The following is an 11655-nucleotide window of genomic DNA, read 5'->3' on the forward strand; positions in this document are numbered from 1 at the left end:
ACATGCATAGAGCGGGATAATACGCAGAGCGTCACACCACGTGAAAGTGAAACCTGAGCTGTGAACTAATTTTCGGCAGCCGAAATTTCGGTGCATCTCTAACTATTGGTGACATCAGAAATGGATATTATATAATAGATGCTTTTTTGAACATTTTAGCTATTTAAAAATATTAAAAAAGGATTTTTTACACGGCACCCCTGCTCTCGACAGACGGCACCCCAGGGTGCCGCGGCACCCCGGTTGGGAAACACTGCTCTATTACACCGTCTAAAGTACGTTAAGTGCCCATGCTGTGCTCTTACTACATCTGATAAACAAGCACCCACAATTTCTCCTATAGATCTACCTGGTGCAGGTAACTGTAGTCTGTCACTCCCCTGTAAATCCCTGGAATTTCCACAGGCCCTTCTCCTGACGGCCTCCCCCACCCCTCCCTAATCCTACCACACAACTGTCTGTGTCATTTATTCCCACTGGAGGGATGAAAGGAAGCTTAAGAGTGTGCTTGGAAGATTTGGGCACTGATAGTTAGGAACAGATGAGAGACCGCAGTGAGTTGTGATTTACATCAACCAGTCAAACAAATCTCAATTTCTTGCAGTCTAAATTTTCCTTCATCTCATCTTATAAAATTCTACAAACATTGTCATGTTATCTGAAGTCATGCTGCCTGCGATGTTCATTCAAACCATTTTGGTTGAAAAGTAATGGATGCAACAGGCTTCACCTACTGGCAAAAACTGGAAGGTATTTTAAGACTACTGCAATAAAATAATGAGCAAATTATGTACATTAGGTCTTCAAATGCCAGTTTGTGTGCAAATTTTATCAAAAAAATGTTAATTATGGGAAAATTGTTTCCCATAATTCTGTGTGGCAAGAGCCTGTCGCCCAGTAAATCTGTATTTTCTAGCATGCATGATCACTATTATTTGTTAACAGTACAAAAAAATGTTCACACAATCTCCTGCCAATTTGTAACAATTTTACATTTTGGTGAACTAGTAGCTAATTTGTATGAATTCACAATAGATTTCACACAGTAACACAAACAAACAAACACATGGTGTCCTGATTATCCCACTGAAAAACAAAATCACTACCTTTTAAAAAAGTTGTTTTCCCATGAGACTGGGTTGATAAATGCAAATAAAACATGTATTAATCTTCTAAAAATGAATGCACACTCCTCTCATGAATTGAACACCACAGGTGCATCTTCACATCAAAGTAATGCAACATGGATGTTAATGGAATATTTCACCGAAAAATAAGTTAAAATTGTTATTATCTACTCACCCTTGTGTCAGCAAGTAAGTAAACACCATAAAAGCAGTATACAAAAGCCATGTAAAGATATGTCTATTTCCACAGAAAAAGCAACAATTGCATAAAGTCTAGAACAGAATATTTTGCAAAGAGATGATTGTATGTTTCTAATATAATAGAGCAGTTTACAGATTTTATAAATCTGAATTATCTTTGCATAGATGTTCAAGATATTAATGATGTCAACAATTTACTGAACAAGAATAATTGTTCCTGAATGATCAGTCTGTATTCATACTGAACTATTTGACCTGCTATATGTACCATAAATGAGGTAATGTAGTCTGCTACAAACAAACCATGTTAATAAAAATATATTTTTAAGAGTCATAATTGAATCTTTGATGTTTTAACCCAAATTAAATTTAGAATTTTTTAGGGATTTGTGGAAAACAGAACCTATTATTATAGTGGAAATGATCAGATTTACGCATATAAACTGTAAAAATGTATTTTCAAAGTTGTAAATAAAACAGAGATTATTGGAGTATGTTTTACAAGAATTTACATGTAATTCAATGTGTTACTTGCATTACAAGTAACGCGAGTTACGTAATCAGATTACTTTTTTCAAGTAACCAGTAAAGTAACGCATTACTTTTTAATTTAAATTAATTTAGATTACTTTTTAATAAGAAAATATCTGAGTTACTTTTTTCAAATAAGTAACGCCAGTTACTTTGTTTTCCAATTTATTGACGGACAGCCCTCCTGTCCCATGCTAAAGGAAATCGGGAGTAAATGCAGAGGCGTTGTGTGCGCTGTGTAAACATGATGGTTACTATAGTTCTACACTAAATGTGAACATGCATTTACTTTTTACTTTTTATATTAAAAACAAACAAGCAAGCAAGCCCAGCTCAGATTTAAACAGTGACGCAAAAGCAATGCATTAGTAATGTAACGCATTACTTTCTATAAAAATAACTAAGTAAAATAATTAGTTACTTTTTTAGGGAGTAATGCAATATTGTAATGCATTACTTTTAAAAGTAGCTTTCCCGTCTGTGCCGATAGCCTCATGGGCAGCGCGCTGACATATAGATCCATTGTGCTATGGGCGACCGGACTTCAAATCCCGGCTCGCGGTCTATTCCCAATCCTGCCACCCCCCTCTCTCCCACCTTGTTGTGGATTACCAATTTAAGTAAATTTATTAAGTTGATCCAACTGTTCACATTTTACAGTGCAGGTTTGGAATGACAGGAGTAAATAATGACGATTTAATTTTTGGAATAAAAAATGATTCTATCTATTTATTAAACATTTGTGTCATAATATTGTGGTTGCCACCATATCATAAAAAGCAATAAGCCAGCTTTACAAAAACATACAAATATAAGGGTGGGCCAGATTTGTGGAACCCCATGTGAGACGGTTACCAAAATGAAAGATGACTATCAGGATACAGGCGCAACATTCCTCCACTAACACTGGTGCACTGGCTGAGAGCAAAGCAACAATGTGGGGCTTGTTGCTCCAGCCCTTCTGCCCCAAGTAACGCCCTGACTGGCCTTCCAAATCTGACCCCACCACCCAGAGCAGACCACCCCATCAGAAGAGTCCCATGTAAGACGTCTTTGAGCAGTTCACACAGTGAACTTTTCCCTGAAATATAGCATGCAATTCAACAGGGCTTACTGTGTTTGCATGTACAAGAATATTCCATTATTAATCAGAATTTGGCCTCTTTTGATTATGTAAACACATGAACCAATAGCTTTTGAGCATGCAAACATACTTTGCATGTAAATATGGTCAGTATGTGTCAACAAGTAGCCAGCATACATGATAGTCACCATTGTCAGAAATTAATTTATTAAAGACAAATATTTATATTTATTCATAAAAATGTATAATGTCATTAATTAAGTCAAATAATTCATCTAAGTTAAGTAATTACATTCTAAACAATTGGGCGCTATATTATTAAATTATCATTTTATTTTATTTTTTTGCCCTCACTTTTAAAATATCTGGGGTATTTTTATCACTTTTGTTGGCTTATTCCACCAAGTCCTGATTAATGTCTGACCCTGAAATCATCAATAATTTTTACAAATCATCCCAGACAATGTCCAAAGATGTAAAACATCTCTAAAATATCTGTAAATTATCTCTAAAATATCAAATTATTTTGATTTATGTGGTCACTAAAAAAATAGGTGTCCAAAAATAAATAAATAAATAAAAATAAATAAATAAATGAATAAATAAAATAAAATAAAAAGAATTGTGTCAGTTTTGATTATGTAAGCATCACATGAACCAACAGCTTTTAAGCACATTAAACGTACTTTTCAGAATAATATGAACCATGAATATGATGCACATATGAATGCATTCAGTATGTGAAATAATAAAATAAAATAATAAATCAAATTTAACAAAAGACCTAATCTATAAATAGGCAAGAACGCACAAATTTCCAATCTGGATTCCATCCGTAATTAAACTGTGCAATGATGCAACTCATTCATTGATCCAAATGTGAACAGAACAGTATTGTCTACGCTTAGTCTTGGGTTTGCCCTGATTTCTCACTGTCTGGTCGTTTTCTCACTGTCTGGTCGTGTAGGAGACTGTGTTTATTTTCCCTGTGAGGTCTGCACAGAAGATTCTGGGTTTGTTTTTCATACATAACTGTATAGGCGGGGTTGCTGATACAATCTAACATCTGTCAACACATTAAACACACTACCAACCAAAAGTTCAGACACACGACTGTCTTTTGACCTTTAAAGGTGTATGCTTAAATGCTTTAAAAGAGTTTTGTACATAAATAGCCTATAAATTGCACTTTTCCAACATGTAAGATGGATAAGTTGGATCAGATATTGAATAAAAAGCAGTCAACAAGTAGCCATCATACATGGTGGTCACCAGTGTCAGAAATGTATTTATTAAGGACCAGTTTTTATATTTAAAGTGTATAATGTCATCAATTTAAATCAAATAAAGAAATTAAGTCAAGTTAATTAAACGTTAAATAATATTGGGTTATATTCATAAAACAAATAAGCATCTGGGGCATTTTTTTCTCGCTTTTGGTGGCATTTCCCCCCAACTTCTGCTTAATGTCAAACTTCTAAATACCTCTAAAATATCAGACCGTTTTGATTTGTTTGGTCACTCCATAAAAAGTAGGTGTGTCAACTTTTGACTGGTTTTGACTAGTTGATTTATTTACCGACAACAACATAAAAATAAAACGAAAAGTAAAAATATATAACATCTGCACCAATTATTCATCTTTCTGAGAGAGGAAAAAGTTAAACCAACGTCAAAATACTGTTACAGCTTCACTGTCAAGTTCACAGCAACTTCAAGAACCTTCGACGGACTAGACATTCCTGCATCAACCCATGTGCGCCCTACCTTAGATAAGAGCCTCTTTTCCTCTTTCTTTTTCTCCACATGCTGATCCAAAGGCATCTGCAGAAAATCGTCTTCACAGCAGATGAAGCTCACGGTGCATCCCATCCAGACAGGTTCAGGTGAGCGTCCTTACGACCCATTCAACGCGTGCGTTCTCGTGATTATTCCTCCTGAAGGTCAGCGCGGCAGGTATGAGCTCTGATCAAACACTCGCGCATTTCAGCCCAAAAGAGATCCAACAGGCGTTATTCCATCAGCGGCGGCGTCTTCGCGCGCGATGTTCGCTTTGACCACAAAACTCCCATTCAGAATGACGCACCGAGGCAGTAGGAAGGACTGGAGAGTGAGGGAGGGAGAGTTTGTAAACTGGGATGTGTATCTCCACTGTCGCTCTCTCATGCCGCGCGCTATGAGCGCACACTCCCGGAGCCTCAGGAAACGCAACTGGCGTTCAATGTAAACACAGGCCGCTACTCTTGTAATGTGCGGAGCGTTTCATTGCGCAAACAACTGCACAGGTACAAGAGGGGTTTTCAAGTCATGTGGGTTTTACACTATCTGTATATATACCCATGTAACTATAGATTCAAGTGACTTTAAGCATTGGTAACATTTTAAAGGGGTCATATGATGCGATTTCAATTTTTCCTTTCTCTTTGGAGTGTTACAAGCTCTTGGTGCATAAAGAAGATCTGTAAAGTTGCAAAGACTAAAGTCTCAAATCCAAAGAGATATTCTTTATAAAAGTTAAGAGTCAGCCACACCTTCCTAAAACGGCTGGTTCTAAGATGCCCCCACATGTCTACATCACTATGTGGGAAGATTTGCATAACAAATTACAGACATAGCTTACGCATTTACGCAAATAAAAAAAAGTTTAATAATAACAATAAGGCAAAGGAAAAGGCAAAAAAACTACAATGATTTGTTTTGTTATTTAAATATTAATTTAAAAGTAAAATTAAACGTTAATTTCCATCTATGTATCTATCTATCTATCTATCTATCTAGGCTTTATCAAGGCCACATGACAGCTTGTTTTTATGGACTTTCCTTTTCTAGTTGTCAATAGAGTTGTAAGCGGTGAGATCAAAGCAATATAATCAACACACGTTGATCATCAACACATCAGTACACGTAGTTACTGATCCCGCCATTGTTTTCATGTACTACCCTAAAATTAAAGGTTCAGAGGCTAGAATATCTTGGCTGGGAATTTTCAGTGTGCATTCCAACTTAATGTGCCATTTGTGATGGGGTTATGCATGTCCTCCACACCCTGAGATGCCAGCCAGAATACCTCGAACAAATGGTCGACAGCTATTTATAAAAGACAGGATTTCTGGTTTAATTTTCTGTTAGGAATGACATAAAAATGTCAGTTCAAGGCACTACAGTAAGTGTACAATAATGATTTATAGTCGGAGCTGTCAGGTTTGATTTGGCGAAAAAATTTCAGGATTTCATTGACTTTTGCATAATTATACATAAATTAAATTAAATTAAATAATGGGTCTCATTCACTAATTGGGTGGTTTTATACAGACCCAAATTACAGAGCTGTACCTAGTCAGCACATACACTGTATATGATGGAATATATTTAAGCTGAAATATCTATGTATAAAATTTAATCTCAACACAATTCTAACTGTAATTTTTGCGTATGAGTAGTTTCAGTTGTTCCTACATTTTTTGATAAATGTAGAATAAATTTTAGTGTGAAAGATACTGGTGACTCGATTTGCTCGTGAAAACATTTGGACGCAGTTTTCACAAGCAAATTTGTGTGTACAGTACACACGATCAGTGTTGGGGAAAGTTACTTTTAAAAGTAATGCATTACAATATTGCGTTACTCCCTAAAAAGTAACTAATTACGTTACTTAGTTACTTTTTATGGAAAGTAATGCGTTACATTACTTTTGCGTTACTTTCGCGTTACTTTTTAAATATGAGCAGGGCTTGATTGTTTTTAATATAAGAAGTTCTATTTATAGCAAATGTAAAAGCCCTTTCACACCAAAAAGTGTAATGAATAAACCTCAGGCTAAAGGAAAAGTAAATTCACGTCTGTACAGTAGATCTGATTACGTAACTGGCGTTACTTGTAATGTGTTACCCCCAACACTGCACACGATTAGTAAATGAGACTCACTGTTCCTCCACAAGTAACCTGCAATTTTATGTTGCAACCAGAGATGTCGATAGAGAGCTCGGAATTCTGCACCTTGAAGTCAACATAAAATTGTGTTCACAACCTATTTTAATAATGTAATCTGAACTACTAAAGCAAAAAATGAGTATTTTACATTAGTGACATCAGCTGAAAAAGAAAGTTATTTCACATTATTTTTTTTCTTCTTTTTGTTATAATGTGCGCAGATGAATCATTCACAGTAAGACAGCAATGTGCATTCAGAAAGTAAATAAAGAGTTTTGACTTACCATTAAGTGTAAGCAGTGTCTGAATTTAATTAAAACTAGAGAGTCTGTTTAGTATTTGAGAAGACATGAATATATTGAGCGAATGTGAATATTACATCATAACCAATATTTGGCTAGAACGTTCAATGCACGCAATGGATTTAGAATGGAGAGCGCAGCCTTGTCTGATTTAATGAAAGACTTTTCTGTTGTTTATAGGAGAGCAGACAGCTGGGTCTCTGCTTAAGTGGTCAAAAAGAGATAAACAGTGTTATGATTAAAAATGTGTGCTCCTGGTTCGCCTTTACCAGCAGAAAAAGCACTTTTTTAATTGCACTTAATGGACGATTTAAATCCCTGAATCAATACATCACTGATTCAGCAAGCAAAGTGGACCATGTAAAAGCTTTTGGCCATAAAATGCATGTGAGTGGACACTCGATTTATTCCTAGCAGCTTTAGTGATTGAGTTTGTGCTGTTGTATGACTTCACTTGCTCAGGCTGAATGGTTGAATTGCATGGACTGATAAGGAATAGTTTAAATAATGACTTCCTTCCTCGAGAATTTGCATGTATTCTGTCCAGCAGCTCATTTGTTTTTGCAAATTTTTTGTGCAAAAAAATCAAAATACTGAGAAAATCGCCTTTAAAGTTGTCCAAATTAAGTTTTTAGCAATGCATATTACTAATCAAAAATTAAGTTTTGATATATTTACGGTAGGAAATTTACAAAATATCTTCATGGAACATGATCTTTACTTAATATCCTAATGATTTTTGGCATAAAAGAAAAATCGATAATTTTGACCTGTTTGGCTACACTGTAAAAACAAATCCCGTAAAAAAACGGTAAAATTCCAGCAGCTGGGGTGCCGGAAAATTACCGTAAAATAACGGGCACATTAAATAACAGTAATTTTCCGTAATTCAAAAATACAGTGTTTTGCTGTCATTTTACATGAGATTTTCTGTATTTTCTTCAGCTTTTAATGTTCAATAAGGAGCTTTACTTAAATACTGTGGAAAGTTAAGTAAAAACCATTAAATTATCATTATTAAGTTTGAACACTGCTTTAATTCGAATACTGCTTTCATTCTTGATTCCTAAACCTATATGAATGGTTTTGATAAATGAGACACAATCAAAGTTGTCTTTAATCTTAATTTTGATGGCATGAAATAACACAAAACTCATTCTTGTTTCATTTTGAGTTCAACATATTAAAGATTCAGTTAGTGAGTGAGTCAATACACAGATTCACACTGTAAACACTGAGTTTGAGACTGATTCCAATGGTTCATTGAAATGATACATCAAAAAGATCACAAAAAGATTACGCTTTATTTTAAAGGCATGAAATAACAGAAAACTGGTTCTAGGCTCATTTTAAAGATTCAGTTTAAGTGAGTCATTAGACTGATTCACAATGCAAACACTTTGAGTTTGAGATGGATTCCGGTGTTTCATTAAAATGATTCGTCAAACAGAATCAGTTAAAAAGAATCATTTGTTTGTGAATCAGACTACACTGTTTGCTCTGCATGTTAATGAAAATCAACATAATTTTGTGAATAAAATGTGTTATGTGACATTTCTCAATATTGCTGTAGAAATCATAAGTGTAGCCATGACTGAAATTGAAAGCCTTTTAGTTATGGGCAAGTGTGTAATATATCTGTGAGCACATGATGGCTTTTAATGTCTGTGTAGATTGAAATAGAAGTGCTAGTATATAACCGTTTGGAGAGGGTGTTATCTTTGGAGCAAAGCCTAAACTTTATGAGTCTGTTTAGTGCTATGTCCTCTCAAGACTAAAGTTTACCCATCCATCTGAAGCAAACCAGCCACACAAAAACATCACAAACAAGTCTTACACATGTAATATGTTCTGCTTCGAGATGAATTTTCACCTGTTAAAATAAGCAAAAATCACAATTAGGGTTTTGTGGCTGTCTTTTAGCTTTGAGGCAGCTCGGGCTGAACACTAGGGCTTTGTTTTTCTGCTGTTGGCATTTTTAAGGAAATGTACCATATTAGCGTAGAGGTGGGATAACACATAATGAAGGATAACTACATTAGTGCCACAATAGCCAAGGTCAAGGATCAAAGCACCTCTTTCAGCCCATTACGGAGTCCAATTTGTCTCTGTCCTTTTTCCATTGACCATTGATTCCATTAGTGTTGAGCTCAGACGGTCAGCTGAGGCTTCTTAACTCAGAGGAATGACATTGCCATAATTGAGAGAAATAAAAAAGGACCGACAGAAAATTCCTTGACAATCTTCTGTTTCAGAGTGTTTTTTTATCATTGTCATTGTTGCACCAACCATACTTTATCATTACTAATTATGAAAGAATTGTATTTATTTATTTATTTCTTGGTTTAACCCTTGTGCTGTGCTGAAAATCCTTTACATAATCTGGTGCTTCCTGTCAAATATGACCAGCAATATTGCTTGTAAATCTTTCATTATGCAATATTATCAACAAATCTTGGATTCAGTCTTTTTGGTCTTGTTGATCTGAGATTATGCACCTCAGTTTTTGAGTGAACGCTGCCAAGATTATCCACAAATAATGCTTTTTTCACTCAAAAACTAAGGTGCGTAAACTCAGATCAATGAGGCCTATGACCAATTAGTTCCAAAAAAGAAATACAAAACCTGTGCTAACTGAAAGAAAACAAGTCAATAAAAAGAATCTTATATGTGACCCTGGACCACAAAACCAGTCATAAGGGTACATTTTTTGAAATTGAGATTTATACATCATCTGAAAGCTGAATAAATAAGCTTTCCATTGATGTATGGTTTGAAAATCTGGAATCTGAGGGTGCAAAAAAAAATCTAAATACTGAGAAAATCGCATTTAAAGTTGTCCAAATGAAGTTCTTAGCAATGCATATTACTAATCAAAAATGAAGTTTTGATATATTTACGGTAGGAAATTTACAAAATATCTTCATGGAACATGATCTTTACTTAATATCCTAATGATTTTTGGCATAAAAGAAAAATCAATAATTTTGACCCGTTTTTTTGGCTATTGCTAAAAATGTACCCAAGGGACTTAAGACTGGTTTTGTGCTCCAAGGTCACATATTTGGTAATAATATAGCATAACAAGAGATTTATAAACAATTTTTTGTAGGCAAGTATTTGGCTGGGAACACTGCAACTGTAACAAAGGGTACAAGTACAAGAGTACAAAAATTATTAACAATTTTTTGAGGGGGAAGTTGTTATATACCCTGTGTGAGCAAAGTCAGTAAGTTTTAGTCCAATGCGATAACATTTCCTAGCATTTTCAGGAAAAAACATAATCCAAGTCAAAGTGACCAGAACACAACTTGAGGGTTAAGCATAAACCTCACTAAATTTTATTTTACTTTTGATCAAAACAAGAAAAAAAACTATTCGCCAATGGGGTAAGAAAACGAATCGTTAATTATGGGGTAAACCTTTCCTTTAATCATTTACTGTGGAGTTTGATTTCGAGGATCGGTTCACACATCACCAAGCTTTTCAAACTCAGCAGTTCTGCATGGGATCTTAAAGATAAGCCATAAGCCATCCATATTCATATAACCCACTTTCCAATGTGAGAAGTCATGGAAACCAACAGTGCGCAAACAGTAAAGCTATAAAATGATTTGTGTATTGGCTTGATTCTGGATCAGTAGAAGCTCCTGACACCAAGACAAATTCCTTGTGTGTGTGTAAACACACGTGGCAATAAAGCTCTTTCTGATTCTGATATTAATATGATCATCATCAGCAGCAATTAAACTAATTTAACTATGTAGGTAATATAACACTAAACACAATACATAAAAACTGGTATAAGAAAGTCATCCAGACATTTACTTCATCGTACTATTTAAGTAGAATTTGCTGCAGATGTTTCCACGTGCTTCTCTTATCTTGTCAGTGAATTTCTTTTATCTACTACAGTCTTCTTTTATTGACTATTTGACCTCTGCTGTAAATATTATTTTTATTTATATTATTTATACTATAAATATATAAATAAAAAGTATTATAATTTTAAAAATAAATAATTGTAATAAAAATATAAAATTATAGTTTTTATTATTATCAATATTACCTTTATTTGACTTGTAAAAAACACAATAACTTTGCAGTGTTTTGTCTTATCTTCATAGAATGGGTAACTATAGTAACTACAGTATTTGTTTTTCCCCACTAGACCCGACCCGAATTTTATGATATGTTCCTGACTGTATCTATACTGTGTTTATAGGCCAGTGCTGTGTGTTTGCGTGCGTGTGTGTGTGTGTGTGTGTGTGTGTGTGTGTGTGTGTGTGTGTGTGAGAGAGAAAGAACGGCGGGGGTCTCTTTTTCTCCTTACAACAAAGGCTGTCGGATCGACAATAGAGTGGCAGAATAGAGTGTGTCTAGAGGGCCAATGAGTCGTGCTAGCTTGCTAAACCGGCGAGGGGGAAAAAAGAGAAAAAGAGTTTAATTTAAAAGAAGAGGAGAAAAGAGATGAGGGACA

The 11655-nt window shown here is 34.8% G+C and overlaps 1 protein-coding gene across 1 annotated transcript in view; it reads right to left on the reverse strand.

The window, feature by feature from the left end:
• Positions 1–5111, reverse strand: part of LOC107688950 (tensin-1-like) — a 257974-nt gene extending 252863 nt beyond the window's left edge. Inside the window, exon 1 of the mRNA XM_016486798.1 lies at positions 4711–5111. Within this exon, the coding sequence (XP_016342284.1) occupies positions 4711–4815 (105 nt within the window). The 5' untranslated portion in view covers positions 4816–5111. The remainder of the gene's footprint in view (positions 1–4710) is intronic.
• Between the last annotated feature and the right edge of the window lie 6544 nt (positions 5112–11655).

This window comes from Sinocyclocheilus anshuiensis, unplaced genomic scaffold (genome assembly GCF_001515605.1).
Source record: "Sinocyclocheilus anshuiensis isolate Anshui unplaced genomic scaffold, SAMN03320099.WGS_v1.1 scaffold777, whole genome shotgun sequence".
NCBI classification, from domain to species: domain Eukaryota; kingdom Metazoa; phylum Chordata; class Actinopteri; order Cypriniformes; family Cyprinidae; genus Sinocyclocheilus; species Sinocyclocheilus anshuiensis.